At 40.7% G+C, this 15,995-nt stretch overlaps 1 protein-coding gene and 1 long non-coding RNA gene across 6 annotated transcripts in view; one reads left to right on the top strand and one right to left on the bottom strand.

Annotated features, from left to right (window-relative positions):
* ikzf1 (IKAROS family zinc finger 1 (Ikaros)) overlaps positions 1–8,753 on the bottom strand; it is a 21,705-nt gene extending 12,952 nt beyond the window's left edge. Inside the window, exons 1-3 of one of the 5 annotated variants that reach the window (XM_028007665.1) lie at positions 8,525–8,753; positions 3,839–3,892; positions 3,550–3,663 (exon numbers count right to left, since the gene is read on the bottom strand). In XM_028007665.1, the coding sequence (XP_027863466.1) occupies positions 3,550–3,663; positions 3,839–3,892; positions 8,525–8,669 (313 nt within the window). In that variant the 5' untranslated portion in view covers positions 8,670–8,753. The remainder of the gene's footprint in view (positions 1–3,549; positions 3,664–3,838; positions 3,893–8,524) is intronic. The other 4 variants (XM_028007663.1, XM_028007664.1, XM_028007667.1 and 1 more) reach the window with 4 other exon arrangements.
* Positions 3,899–15,982, top strand: LOC114138423 (uncharacterized). Its single transcript, XR_003594214.1, has 3 exons — positions 3,899–7,308; positions 11,898–13,705; positions 15,602–15,982. It is a non-coding gene; the product is annotated as an uncharacterized LOC114138423 (long non-coding RNA).
* The last annotated feature ends 13 nt before the right edge of the window (positions 15,983–15,995 follow it).

The raw sequence follows: 15,995 nt of genomic DNA, 5'->3' as shown, positions 1-15,995 counted from the left end.
GCACAATTTAGATCCAGTTGGATATAATATAAATAGTTATTAAATGAACCTACACTGAGGTGACCTGAATAGAAAAGCAGCTAAAATGTTGAAGCCATGATCAGGCTGGACTGTAGAGAAGGGAATCTTTAGCGCTGGGCAGCTGCCCAGGTCTCATGGATATGAGGAAGTTGTGACTAAATATGGAATAGGAAGAAAGCTTTAATTTTATGTTTGTCATGATCACACATCCTGATTTTTCATTTTGGGAAGCAGGTGTCAGATCACAGTGTAGACAAACACAAAAGGTAACAATAAAAAGTCACAACCTGATATACGGGCGATCTGATCCTCAAATTACTAATAGAGCAGATGATAAACTATGATATGAGGAGAGGCTCGCTGCAGGGAGAGATGTTAGCGGCGTAGCGTGGACGCAGGGCGCCTGCTGGAAGTTGCTGTTTCTGTGCTTCTCTCAGGGCCTGAAAATAACTTGGTGTGCAAGGTAGAGGAACCACAAGTGTCAAACCACGGCAGCGACACATTGAGCACAACTTGCAGGAACGCTAAATACAGCCTACTTTTCCCCTCACACACGACAAAAAAAAACTTGCAGCCATGTTTTCGGGAACTAGTCTCCCTCTCACTCTCATGCCTCTGAAATAGCAAAAGGCTCCATCTGAATCACAGAAAGTGAAAGAGAACCAAAAAAAATAAAAAATTCAGCGGGAAGGTTCAGCTTGCAGGCGTGTAACTCAACGTTTCTCCTGATTTTCAGCGAATAAGAAAAGGGCCTCACTATGACCTTTAAACCTCCTTTCTGTTTGTGTGCGTTTGTAGACTGTGTGACTATTCTGTCCGACAAACTCCATCCCGAGCTGTGAATAGTTATTTGCAACAGGAAACAACCTGGGTTTTGAGGTTTCGAGCTTTCGATACTTTGAGGTTCCGTGTCCCACATTTAGTCTCCCCCGGCCCACTATTTGCCTGTTGTGTGTTTTTTTTTTCACTAAAGAGAACTGAGCAGCACATGATCCTGGGCGATAATTTTAACTAATTCTGGCTTTTATCACAGAGGCAGCCATGCACAGATGTACCAGATACTTGCACTTCCCTTCTTTCTCTCTGTCCCTGTGCAGAGATACGCACACACACACGCTAATGTACATGGATTAAAAATATATATGCATTATGCATCTATGTATACCACAAACTGTGCCATTTTTCTTCCACATTTGGAGCTAAACATTTTTTTTTAAAATGTGCTCTTTGACATTTTTCAGCAGAAATTGCAGATCTTGTAAAGAACGAAGTGTAAGGAAATTTCCTGCCTGAGTCAAGTTCCCTTCCTGACATCTCACCGGTAAAGTCAAAGAGAAAGCCTTTGTTAGTAAGCATGCATTTATATATATATATGTGTGTGTGTGTGTGTGCGGGCGTGCGCGCAGGTGTGTGACCTCTGTGGTGCAGTGATGTGCTGATCTCTTTCTGCTTTGGCCCTGCTCCTAAACTCTTTATCTCCAGGAGTGTTGAAACTGTCTGATGGCAAGTTCTTCTTAGGAAACTCTTACACATCCTATTTCAGTTTCCTCTCGCATCTTATTTTTGACTGCGCGCTGCTAATCTTTGCCGTTATCTGGATATGTGGAACGCTGCAGATAGCACATGACGAGCCTTTTTTTTTTGTCACGATGAACACAGCCATTTTTTTTCTCCATCCTAAGCAGACAAATTTCCACTTAAACTCCTACAGAGTTTAAATCTTCACATTCTATCCAGGTTTTTTTTCCTTAGACACCCATGAATGATGAATATTTCTTGCTCTTTCACAAACCACCCATGTTAGGAGACTTGAGCTTGCTTCATCCTCATTTTCACCATCAAATTCCCCTGCTTGATGTTCACAAACTCAAATCAAGGCCACATTAAGTATTCCTTAAGATTGGGGTTCTTAATGACATGCCATGGATCAAAGGCGTCTCTATTTCCTCCACCTTTCCTGCCAATGACCTAAATGTGTCTCTTTGCATCTTTAAATGAATTTTTCCAAGGGGTTTAGTCTGTACTCCCGATGGAGCTACATGGGATGAACTTAGTTGAACATTTTTATATGTGTTTTGCTTTTGATCCTGACATTTTCACATATCTGTCTGGGTTTCATTTGGATGCACTGGGAATGCTGCTGCAGTGTTTTTTGTTTTTGTTTTAGATTTTGTGGCTCCTGTTTGTTTGCTGCTTCACTGGACGAACTCATCACACACATATAGCGGCTCTCAAAAGTCTACACACCCCTGCTGAAATGCCAGTTGTTTTTTTTTGCAGTAGAAAATAAGGCTGTGATAATTAATATGAAAATGTTTTCCACCTTAGATATGACATAAAATCTGTTTCATGTACCTGAAAAATTACATCTTGTAGCAGAAACAAATAAAATTTGCTCTAAACTTTTTGCATAAGTGTGCACTGATATATTATTAAATCATGTTTACATACAGCCTTCAACAGCCATCACAGTGAATCTAATATGTTTGTTCATTTATATCCATTAGTTAAAGCCATAAGGGATCAAAATTATCTCATTAATCAAAGGTATCAGTCAGGAGAGGGGTGTGAAATAATTCTGAACAAGTTCCAACAAGTACTGGTTGTCAGAACAGTCTCCTGCATCATCCATGTTTCTGGACAAAGATGTAAGTTTCAAATCTTCCATAAACAATGCTGGAAATGAGCACAGTAAAAGATGGAAGTGGCAGCATCATGCTGCGGGGTTGTTTTTTCTGCCAGTCTTGACTCAAAGCATTCTGGTTTCTGTTAAAGATCTGAAGATAAAGATGGATTTTATTTGTCAGTATCACTGTGAGTGCAAACACACATTCAGGTCAACAAAGTCTGACTTCAGAAGAGGAAGATTGAAGTTGTGGAACGGCTTAGTCAAAGTCCAGAGGTTAATTTGGACTGAAAATATGTGGGGCCACCTAAAGAGATTAATCTGATGGACCTCAAATAGTTGAACTGAACCAAAAGGTGCTTCAACAAAGTATTAGTTTGTAAATCAGGGGTGTCCAAAGTGTGGCCTGGGGACCATTTGTGGCCCTTGAAAGGATCTCGGTTGGCCCCTGACCACAAGTCAAGAATGGTAAAAAATGTGGCCAACAAAATGGAAAACTTTCAAAATTGATGACCCAACAGATTTGAAAATTGCCTGTTTTTCTTCAAATAAGACAACAGTCTAAGTACATTTTATACCTTTGATCTTTAATGATATACAGATTTTGAGAATTGTTATCGTCAAACAGGTAAATATGAAAAAAGACAATTTTTCAAATTTTTCTATTTTGTGGCCCAACAATAGTTACATTTTTCAGTTTTTGTCTCTGCCTCAGAAAGTTTGGAGAAAATTAACAGATTTTTGAGTTTTTCAGCTGAGTTGCCATGTTGAAGGTTAAACATGGAGTTCTAATTAATTTCCAATTAACTCAGGGGTGTGTACACTTTTTAGACTCCCTGCAGGTCAGGTGATTCTTTATATTTTTTACTCCAGATCTGGTTGGGCTGTGGGAGCAGTCGTACCTTTGTCCCCCCGGTTGTTCTGCTGATGGGTGGAACCGGCTGACAGGTCTTCGGGGACGGCCATGGGCTCCTCTGCCTCCTCAGACGCTTCGTTGGCAGGGGGGCTCTCCCTGCCTGGGACGGGGGGGGGAAGACACACACCAGCAAACACCCATCACTCACCACGCAACCCCTCGACACGTCTCTCAGGAGGAGATAAATTACCTCCCGCTGATGCAAAGTGGCTGTTTGTGGGCCTATTGTCCCGACTGTGAGCTACATTTCAATCATGAGGTGGGCGAGCTTTTACCTGGCATCTGCGCCATTTCCTGGGCCTCTTCGGTCTCCATGCGGTGCAAGTATTCTGCAGAGGAGATGTAGATGCGTATAAGTTTAATCAAGTTCAATGTTAGAAGCAGCTTGAGTGGAGTTAAGGGTGTGACTCCATCAGCACAGCGGGATAACTCTTGTCACAGCCAGCGTCCCCCGCGTTACATTACAAAGAATTACAGACATTTTCATTATAAGCCCTGACAGAGAGGCTGAGCTGCAGCGCGGCCCCGGCTCTGGCTCGCAGGGGCCCGCCGGTGGGAATGGGCTTTCACACCACATTTGTTATTTATTGTTAATTTCCTGCCACGTAATCATCCAAAAATGCAAACTGACTGCCGCAAAATTAAGCAGAAAATTAACTGGCCTCGGGGTCACGGGGGATGCGGGCGACCGGCGTGCCCGGCTGATCGACGCTCGTGTTCTCTCTAATTTACTGAGCATGCATCGCTGAGTCCGCGGCCCGAGCGCAGACACCATCAGAATCACAGAGAGGGAGAAAAAAAAGGCGGCTGAGAGATAGATGGCTACGAGGAGGCCAGGAGTCAAAGGAGAACGGGCACGAGAGAAGAAACTTCTGCACATTTTATCAGGATTTTCTGTGAGAAACCAACATCAAGAAGATCAGAATTGTGAGTTGGAGGGAAAATAATGCATGAGTTGTCAACCCCACTTTACTCTGATACTCCTAGATAAAATCCCGGAGGATTGTGTTGACTCTGGAGGAGCTGCAGACACAACGAGTATCCATGCACTCTACTAACCTGGACTCTGGGAGAGAAAAAGGAAGTTTGACATGTAGGAAACACAACAAACATGAAACATGGTGGTGGCAATATCATGCTGTGGTTTTAGCAGGGACTAGAAAGTCAGAGTTGATAAGACACCCAGGGAAGAATTTTCTCTTGTCAAATGAGAGAAACTTTGAACTGTATTGAGGAATATAATAACTGAAAATTCATGTCTCCTAGTTTGAGAAACTGGTGCTGCATTTTTTTAGTGAGCTGATATGAATATGGACGGAGCTAATCAGAGAAGAATCCTGGAAAAAATAAAGACCGGAGGCAAAGTTTTAGCTTCTAGGGGAATAATGACCCTAAAAACACTGGAAGAGCTGAAATGGATTGCATCAAAGCATGTTCATGTTTTAGAATAGCCCAGATGTAATATAATTGTAAAAATGCTGTTAAGAGTTGCTCTATATCCAGTCTGACTCAGATTAAGTTACCAACGTATGTTGAACACCTAAACACCTCAGTTTTTTATTTAAAAAAATATTTTCACTTCAGAATTATGCACTTCTTTACATGTCACCTCAAATCCCCTTACAACACTCTGAAGTTAGAGGTTGTAATGTGACAAAATGTGAAAAAAAGTTCAGAGGGTGTGAATACTTTTGCAAGGCACAGCAAGGGACAGAAGTTCTCTTTATTTATTAATTTTTTCGCGCGAGCCGAGGCAATCCAGAAGCGATCCTCTGGCCAGGGCTGAGTATCTGAGGAGTCACCAACGCCCGTGGCCCCATTAATAATGGATGGCCCTCAAGCCTGCAGCAGATGGGCCCCGACAGCCTCGGCCCCAGCGCCGCCACTTCAAGAAGCCTGCGCTGGGGCGGCTGCCCGGTCCAAGCAGCCACACAGGGAGAAGTGAAGCTCCCGAAAATAGCGAAACAAGCCCAAGGGAGAAGGGGAACCCAGGCCTTCCTGTTTTACTGACAGATGGCTCCACACATTTGGAACGAACAGTGGGAAGCGAACCGGGTCCGCTCTGTCGCAACGCTCAACGTCAGGTCGGGAGCTCGACTCCTACAGATGCCAACCAGGATGCAAGTGCGAGAGCAAGAGGAAGAGGAGGAGGGGAGTGGGGGCAAAGGTCAACGGTGCAAATGATTTGTGTGTTACCTCAGCATCTGGAGTTTGCAGACAGGACTCCTTTCTCGTGTACCTTTATAGTTTTCGTCAGGGTGCATGAATGTTTGGTGGGGAGGGTTCATGGGGTTATCTTGACTAAAATAAAGGCCTGAAGACGGAGTTCCTACATTCTCAGCCACAACGCGCCTGCCTCGGCGTTTGGAAAGTAAGTTACTGGGTAGAACAATCAGGAAGTAACTCTTCAGCTGAACCAGTGACTCTATTTTCAAGCTGTTTTCACTCTTTACATGCGACAGACAGTTTTGAGTTGTTCTAATTTTATTAGTGTCTCATTTGTACTTCAGCTTTTCTTATTTTAAAAAATGGCAGCGTTGCACGTTCAGATTCCACTTTCCCCTCCTTTAAAAACCCAAAATGTTTTAATTCAAGCTCAGTGTTGCCAGACTGAAACAAAGCGAACTCAGGCGTGTTGGTGGATGAGTCTTGAAGAAAAGTGGGGGCAAATGGAAGATTTGTGCTGGTGGGGTGGAAGTCATCGAGAAGACTTCTGACACAAAGCGCAACAGGACTGGAACAGTTTTTGGTCGTAGTTTTGTCAAGTGGGGAGATGCAGGAAGAGGCTTGTGGGTTGACAGAATTCTCGGTCTTCCTCCTGCGTGTGTGCGTGTGTGTGTATGTGTGTGTATGTGTGTGTTGGATAGTGGTGAAGCACTAGGGGTAGAGTTAGAGGGGGCGGGGGGGTAAGTTTGAGGCTTCTGCTCATTGCGAAGTGCAAAAGCTACACCAGGGAGCAGGGTGGAGATGAGAAAACAACGAAACCGTTAACAGATACTGAGGACCACGCCAGCGCAGTGTGGATACTCAGGAGAAAGCTTCAAAAACTGCCTCCTCTCAACTTAAAACCTACAGAGTTTTACACTTAAAATTATCTGAAAAGCTTAATAATAAAACAAGAAGGAGAACAAATGTACTTTTCCTGTTTTGCAATCAGGAAACAGAATAAAATCCAAATTGCTGCAGCACAAAAACACTTTATTACCTTCAAATAAATTTGAAATTTCTCCCCAAACTGATTAAATGTTCCTCACCTTTATTTTGCGTTTTTTTGCACTTTCTAGGCAAGCTGAATTATTAATTTTTCTCTCCCGTGGGTGCCTTTTATTACCACCAGTTATTAAGCTATAACAGTCACCTTTGTTCTCCATATATACACACATGGAGATTCTCATCAGTAATTCATGAAATGTATGGGTGGAAGTGGGTAGAGGGTGTTAGCAGATGTGTTCTGGGAGCCCATGGAGGGGTGGAGGGGCGAGCAAAGGTGCTCTGAGGAGAAGTTTCCTTCATTTGCATCTGACACACTTCACTACTCTGCTATTCAGACAGTACAATCATTTTAATAACTGTCTGTCTTCCTGCACCCAACACACACACACACACACACACACACACCCACACACTAACACACACACATGCACACTCTTCTGGTTCTTCTTGACAAGAAAGATGATGTATCTGCAGAGAGGTTTTGCAGCACTTCACTTTCCATGTGAGCTTTGAAAAAGCCCCATTTGAGCAGGTACTGCCTTTCACTTCACACCTATTTTAGTCTCTCTTTTTAAAAAACAATTGCACCATTATATTAATTATAATTATAGTAAGATTTAATTAAATGTATTATAGAATTTTAGCAGATTTTTTAAAATTTAAAATTAATTTTTCAACTATACATGCTACATATTTTTTTAATCAATTATGACTTTTTCCCTGCATCAAACCTGAAGGGCACGGAGAATAATTTCAGGCTGAATTTATTAAAAGTCGGAAAGCATAGTGTTTCCTTTCTTTTTCTAAGTGTTTGGAAGATAAAAACAACTTTATTTCCTTTTCTGCTGGGCGTTGATGAACAACGTTTCACCTCAGAGGCAGAAGTGTAAAAAGTTCCGCCTGAACGTTTTCCTCCAACGGAGACGCGAAACAAACTGAAAATGTGGTTCAACTGAGAACAGAGACACATACAAAGTTTTGAGGTTTGGGGAAAATGATTTGATTCATTGATTATTTAATAGTGCGCAGCGCGTTTTCGACCCTGCGCGGCTCGGTGCGGACTGATTTCCTGTTTAAAAGAGAGCAGAGTTAACTTTTATTTTAAGCCCCTAATTTCGTTATAATGTCTTTTTTTATTATTTTGATAAAAAATCCAAAAGTTGGTTTGGTTATTCTGTGAAACTTCAGAGTTGTTCTGTTGGACTATCTGAAGTTTACGCATCTGTTGCAACAGGTGCCGCTTCATGAGAAGTTAAACGTGTTAAAATGATAAGGAAACGCGCAAGCAGCCCAAACAAACCACAAACACGACATTAGTATTTTTGTGTAAATTTAATTAATTTATATGTTTCATTATTTAATTTATCCTCATTCCCAAAAGAAAAAAGGCCCATGGGAAAAAAAGGGGAACATTTCCACTACTTCCTATAAATTAGTGGCGAACAACGCGGAAAATAGAAGTAAAAGCAAAATCGTCACATTGAGTTTTAAAATATGATTCTGTTTAGTAACTAGTTTTATAACAAGATGAACTTTTTTAAAAACGAGCGGCGGCAGCCGGGAGCTGATGCTGAGGCGCACCTGCACCCAAACTGACAGGAGAAACTTCTTTTTCCAGACGCAAACGTTTCCATCGTTCCTTTTCGAGCGAACCGAGCCGTTTCTGCTGGCTCCACCAACACAGCCTGAGAGTTCAGCGGGAAGCCCGACAAAAAAAACACAAAAAAGCGCGGTGGAGGTCACTTTACCTGCTATTCCTTGAGTTTGCAGAATGAAGTTCTTCCAACTCTCCCCGGCTCCATGTGCAGAAGGTCGCAGCGCCGCGGCGGCCCCATGGAGCTGCGCCCTGAGTCCCTCCCCTCTCCACTGCACTTCCTCGTTCCAGCCCAACATGTCTATGCCTCTGAGCTCGGCTGAGGCATTTTGCTCTGCTTTTATCCACACTCTGCGGCGGGGAGTCGAGCCCACCGAACCCTTGGCACTTGCTTTGTGCCGTGCCAATAAAAGCTGACACCCAGCAGACCATCACTGGCAGCCATGCATGAGATGGGATGCTGCGAGCGAGGAGAGTGGACCATTCATTGTTTATTTATTTCATTCACACGCAGGGAGTTGATGGGGGCCAGTCCGCGCCTGCATATTGGACAGCTCCCCTTCTGTCACCTGTTCTGGCTCTGAACTAGTCCATGAAATTAACTCAAGTGTTTTTCTTTACCTTGTAATGAGCTTTTCTTTTCTCTCTATTCAATATTTCATCCATTACTGTCCCTCCATGACCTTTTTAGAGTTCAGGCCCCGTTTTACATTCTAGGAACTTCCCAGTAAATCAGAATATAGTTGATCTGGATCAGATTTCAGTATTTTAGCTGTTCTATCTGATAATAGTTGGTAAGCTGATGAAAATTTCAAATTGAGGTTCCATGAAAAGTTTTCACAGCCATGAGGAACAGGCCTGGATCCAGCTTTTGGTACCTTTGGTATCGTGGGTCGGTACCAGATCCTGCTGGAAAATGAAATCTGCATCTCTGTAATGTTTTTCAGCTGAAGGAAGCAGGAAGTGGGCTAAAATGTTCTGGTAGATGGCCGTGTTGGACCACAACCGGGACCACATGTTGGACATGGCACTCCAGATCCAGAATCAGATCTGGAATTTGGATTCTGTGCCTCTGACCGGAAAACTAATTTCACTTCATAATCCTCTCCAGCCTGCAGTCGTTAACCTTTTCTACCACACTTTATCCTTCCACTAAACTTTTCCTTGACATACAGACCCATTCAATCAACTAGAATATTATTAAAAAGTTTATTTATTTAAGTGAAGCACATTATATAGGTTAATTAGACAAAGACAGATGTCTTAACCAGTGGCCTGTTTCAGGGGTGATTTAGAAAACTGTACCTAAAACTGTACCTCAGCACCTCTGAATAGGATTACTACCCCTCCATAAAATACCGTTAAATATCACGTCTCGTATTGAACCGATACATAATTGTCAGATAGACACGCCCGTCACACACATATCAACACTAAATGTAACAATAATGACCAAAATAAAACACAGGAAATATTAAGGTCAGCTAAATTGTCGTGACGGAGCTCAACAGGACCCCAGAACGCCACAGACCGACGCTGCCGTCACGGTCGCCTAGAGACTCTACGCAGCCCGGCCAGCTGCTATCAACCCGCGTCTTTTTAAATTACCACCCGATACTCCACCGTCCTTAAAAGCAAAAACTGGCAAAAATACAGATGTGAGGAGGAAGACGCTCATTCCAGGCTGAACAATGTCAGTGAGGATGGACAACGTGTCCATCGATGGACAAAAAAGTGTCCGTCGTGGCGCAGTGTGCTGCTGTTTGATTTTTTGTATCCGATTACTCGATTAATCGTAAGAATAATCAATAGATTACTCAATTACTAAAATATTGGTTTACGACAGCCCTAGATAGGATCACATTTTCCACCTGCTAGGTAAAGGATCTGCAACCTGAGTCTCTGGAGACTCAAGTGGCTCTTCATTGACTTAATATATGTATATATGTAACATCACACACTGCTATGCTTTTTGTGTAATTCTTTTTTACGTGTCCCCATAAAACACACTGACTACAATGTCCCCTGTGGTAAATGTGGTCTAGAACCAGCCTCTAAAAAACCAGTAGAGACCATTATAGATGTTTTTTTAACCAGCTATAAGGGGCCAGATTTGTATTATCAGCAGCTTTATTCAGACGGCAACTTGTAATGCAAAATATTATGCTTAGCAATTTTTGCAATGGCCAATGCAGTACTTAATTTATAATTATTTTTGTGATATTTATGATTGGAAATTGTGTACAGCATTGGCTTTATTTATTTGAATATTATTTTGTAGTTGTTCAGTACAAAATGTTGTATGTGTGCAAAATATTTGGATAAATAATGGGTTAGTCTGATCCTGAGCCTTGTTAATTACTCTTTTTGATCTTCTTTGAAGTTAATGTTAGCAGATGATGCTAATGTCGTCTGATTCTGTTTCATATGTATACAGCTCTGGAAAAAATGATCAGCCCTCCGATTTTACTCTTTACATGTTTAAGTAAAATGAAGATTGTTGAACTACTGACAACATGTCTCTGAAATTCCAAGCAAAAACTTTCTATTTATTTTCAGAAAATGAGAAACGGTCAAAATAACAATAAAAGATGTGGCGCTTTCAGACATCAAATAATGCAAAGAAAACAAGTTTATATTCATTTAGAAACAACAAAACTAATGTTTTAACTCAGGAAAAGTTCAGAAATCAATATTTGGTGGAATAACCAAGAGGTTTTCAATGGGGTTCAGTGCAGTGGGCTTTTATATTTTTCCTGACCTGTATGAAGTTGTTAACAGTTTTAGTTGGACAAAGCTATTTAATTTCTTATGTGAATGTATGTAAATAAGCAGTGACGTTTAGAAAAATGCACCAACGAATAACTTCTAAATAAGAATAACAAATAACCCTAAAGGTCAGATTCTAGAATCACTCCTGGTCTTAACACAGTTATTTTTCTTCATTGAGATTCATTTCTGCTAACAGCTAATAAAAAAGAATCACATTTAAAATTAGAACATTACATCAGACCAATTAAAAAACTATTTTTAGACTTAATTAAAACATATTTTCTAGTTTATTGAATATGAGGTGGATGCAGCCTGACTGTCTGCAGGACATTTGTTGACAGAAGCCCCTATAATTGCAGAGGCCAAAACAAAACTTTCCTTTTTTAAAATGTTTTTTTATTAGTTTTATGTAATTGCGCTAATCTGATCATTTGTACTTTGGGGTTTTGTGAACCTTGAGCCATAAACTCAACACAAATATATCCTAAAAATTCATCAGTCTGTGTAAAATAAATCTATATAATGCATTAATTTCCCTTCTGCACTAAATAACTGAAAGATAATTTTTTTCACCTTTATAGCAGATTCAAATGTAAACCAGGTTTCCCAGTTCCCAAAATGTCCATAATAATCAGTTTGTCCTTTAGTTTGTTGCGTCCGCAGCAGTGCGTCCCTTCAGCTCAGTCCTGCAGTTGATCTTCAGGCTGATATGCATTAATTTTCTGACATGTGGTTTTCCCTCTGGTTTTCTGCAGAGGCTTCTTGAAACCAGCACCGTCTCACTGACTTCTACAGCTCGACGTTACTGCAGGCATTCCACCTTTTGCATCAGAGTTGATTATTTAAAACAATCTTCCTGTCTGCAAACACGACCACCTCCACCTGCCACGCAGCTCTGAAAGCTGAGAATGAGACTTTAGAGCAAAGAATGTTTTCTTCATCCATTGATTTGTGTTTTAGCCAAAACATAATTTCTAAATATTTATTTTTATTTTCTATGACCATCTAATGGACTTTTCCCCCCTAATGTTCGTTATAAGTATTCACATTCCTGATGGAGCAACACAAAACATTATGTAACTGTGAAGTTAAAAGAAAAAAGAACTAATTTTTATGTTTTCTTTCCTTGCAAATACAAATTTGAAAGGTGCGGCAGGCATTTGTATCTAGAATTCTTGAGTCAATTCTTTGCCGCAGCTATAACTAGTTTGAGATTGGATGAAGAGTGTCTGTGGCATCGATTTCCACTGGATCGCAGCAATAATTAGGTCAAGGTCGTTCTAACACATGGATATGCTGGGATGTTGTTGCTCCAGCTTGATGTTGAAGGTCATTGTTCAAATCCCCACAGCATAATGCTGCCACCACCATGTGCCGTTTTTGTGCTTGTAGGTCAGAAAGTTCAATCTCAGCCACATTTACTGTGGCTCCAAGGTCCAAATGGGCTTTTTTCTGGCTCTCTTGCAATTAAATGATTTACCTGCTGGGTCTGTAATTAATTAATTCGAAGTAATCACATTTTGATTGAAAACCATATATCGACAAAATAAGCAACATTTTTAATTCAAAAACTCTCTTTGCTGCTAAATTACTGAATAAACAGACATATGAGCTCAAAAACAAAGATATTTGTTGTTTTTAGTATGTTATTTAGGTTATTAAACTGTCAGATTGGTGCGAAATGTTGTTCTATTCATTCAGCTTTTCAGTTTCTCAGGAACTCCTGATCATTCATGGAACTTCTTTAGAAGTGTGGATTGTGGACATTGAAGATGTCGGTGCTGCTGCTACGTGTTTAGCATTGAGATGCTATTTGTGCTAAAAGGCTAACTCCTATTAGCACAACTTGAACACATTAATGGTCTTTAAGTGTCTCCAGTCCATCACTGGATTGATGTTGCTTGTGCGTCAGATTTACAGACGTACCAGAAACGTCTGAATACAAAGGTTCTGGCTCGAGATTTTGAAAAGGAAAACAAATAAAATTTTTATGCAATATATTAATCAAAATTAGCACATTAAAGTCCCAGTCATAAATTACACACGTAGGTACTTTATTTACCAATTAGATGATATTTGAAGGTGGTTGGTTGTGTTGGATTTAATTTACAGTTATGCAGTAGATGGATGTTACGTGACAAAAGTTGGAAAACTTTAAAGGATGTTAATACTTTTGCAAAGTGCTGTAACTTCTCTAATGATTAAATTAGAGCCTGAAGCTTCCAGTTACATCCTCAGCTTAAGGCGTTGCAAAACAAGCAGCAGTTTCACACTTTTCTCCAGTTGTGACTGTTTTTTTCCCCACAATCCCGCTGTCCTCTGGCCCCCGGCTGCGCTCTTATCTCAGGAGAAGCTGTGTGAGCTCGGCTGCTGAGTCACCTTTCATGGGAGGCTGCCCTTATCTCTGGAGAAGCACAACATTGAAGCGGTTGGTTACAAAAGGAGGAACTTTGGGCAGGAGCAGCCTGTGGTCCGCCATGTCTTCACGGCCAGAACAGGGATTGCAGCAACACTTCCTCAAAGCTTCACAGGGGTCACCTGTTTCTCACTCCAACATGAAGAGGTGTGAAAAATACAGCAGAAGAGAAGCATGACTCAGCAAATATTAGGAAAAGTGTCTCCATTATTGACGCTTTTTGCTCTTCGGCTGCCTAGGATTTGATCTCCGTATGTTTTTCAGGTCACGTTTTTACATCAGATGCAATCAAAGTGCGCTAAACTCCGTGTTTCCTCAGGTTGAACTCATGGAAAGCATGTTGCTGTAATTAATACCAGCAGCTTGCAGGTCTCAAAACATCATCAGGTAGTGGTGACGGTCGACTAGCGAACAAAAGGCTCTTGGATGGTTCTTATTTCATGGATCTTTAAACAGTATTCACCATCTCGCATTTGGAAGCACAGGCAGCATGTAACCCTTAATTGGTTTCAACACCTTAATAAGTCAAAGACGTTCAACACTGATAATCACATTAAATAGTCCAATTTATCTAAAAAGTCAATTGCAAAGTGAAAAAGTCTCTTTCTTTAGGAATGCATTATGCTGTGAGGATGTCGGAGTAAATTAAATTCCCCTCTGCACACTAAAGCATCAATTTCCTTATGGTAATTATCTGCTGGAATAGACGTGTCACTAGAAGGAGGCAGGCATGCTTGACATTTAGCCTTTTTATGGGTAAAAATTAAGACGAGGAAAAGGAAATTAATCTCCAGCCCAGGCAGGCATTGAGAGATCCTGGAGGATAGCAGCTGAATCAATCATGATGATTGTGAGCCTGTTTTGAAAAGAAGCCACTGATGTGATTCAGACCACAGGCTGGAAAATCTGAAGAGGAAGATGAGGTGTCTTCTTCACAAATAGAGTTATGATATCAGTGAGAAGGTTACAGACTTTGCTGCGTTTGAATCAAGACTGACACAAAGACCGCATATGTGATTGTTTTTTTTGTTGTTTTTTTAAGGTTCTGACATGATATTCATTGTAATTTACTGGGAATTTCTTTCAGTCCAACACAAAGTGGGGCGGGAATCTGGAGGAGCTGCAGAGATCAGCAGCTCAGGTGGGAGAATCCTCATTTATGGAGGTGTTGAAGGAAAAAAGTCACTTTTAAATGAGCCATGAAGGGGGAAAAGATGTGTTTAGCCTCCAAATTAAAACGTGGCAGTGGCAGCATCATGCTCTGGGGAGTGAGTTTCTTCAGCAAGAACAGGAAGCAGAATTGATGGGAAATATGAATGAAGCTAAAAACAGGAAGTTCCTCCAGTTTTTCCCGATTGAATTCACACTGAATCAACAAGTTGTTGGATTTTGTTGAGCTAATCCAGAATCATGAGTTTATTGGAAACTGTCCTGTTGATCAGAACCAGAATCAGCTTCAGCTGTTGTGGTGCTCAGAACCTTTCTTTGGCAAAAGTAATGAAGAACCAACTCATGTATTTCAGCTAAGATGTAATAAGAGTCGCAGGTTTTGGCACTTATTCAGATTTTTATGGAATAATTGCTCTATGTATCTAGAAAGGAATTTATGTCCTTTTTCACAATTAGCGTCAAAAGCTCAAACAATAATTTTGACTTCAATTTCACGCGCTCACTGCATTAAAATATTATGTGTAAATATATAAACTTTACAGGATTTGTTTTGTAGCATTTTTCACAAATATCAACATCCCATAGGAGAAACTGTCTCCATCTGCTCTGTTGCAAAAAATTGCATTTCTTTGTTTTAAAACCTAAAATTATGAATAAAATGATGGTTCTTTAAAAGCAAAAACACATTTTCTATGATAGATATTTATTAAAAGTTTTAAGCAGTCCTTTTTTCAAAAGATTATATAATAATTACAGCCTTAAACAAGTTTTATTTAGCTAAACGAGGGTAAAATGAATGGATGTTACAGTTTGTGTTTTTCTGTTGAGCTTGTTTCCTGGTCTTGACTTGGTCTCTGCTGCTCTTGTCTGCAGGCGTTGCCTCACATCTGACTCCAGAAGGTCCAGCATTCAGTGGAGCTCACGGTTCCATCAGTGGCTGCTAACGGGCCCAGATCATCACCCCTCCACCACTGTGCTTCATCCCTCCGCCGCCCCAGGTGTGTGTGCTCTGATACGATGTGTGAAATCAGTTTTCTCACACTTGAGGTTTAATTTAAATAATTATACAACCCAGGATCGTTTTTATTATGTTCTACTGTGCAAAACCTTAAAACTGAAAGAGGTTGTACTTTATTTTTAGATTTTTAAACCATCATTTTAAGTTGAAATGTTTTGGTATAAAGGCCGTCAGCATTACGGATCCTGAAACAAGTGATGCTCTTTGACTTTGATCAATGTGATGTTATATATATAGATAGATATAGAT

Source organism: Xiphophorus couchianus, chromosome 22 (genome assembly GCF_001444195.1).
Source record: "Xiphophorus couchianus chromosome 22, X_couchianus-1.0, whole genome shotgun sequence".
Lineage (NCBI taxonomy): Eukaryota > Metazoa > Chordata > Actinopteri > Cyprinodontiformes > Poeciliidae > Xiphophorus > Xiphophorus couchianus.
Note: the sequence above shows the minus strand (reverse complement) of the source record. Positions and strands in the feature narration are given on the sequence as shown.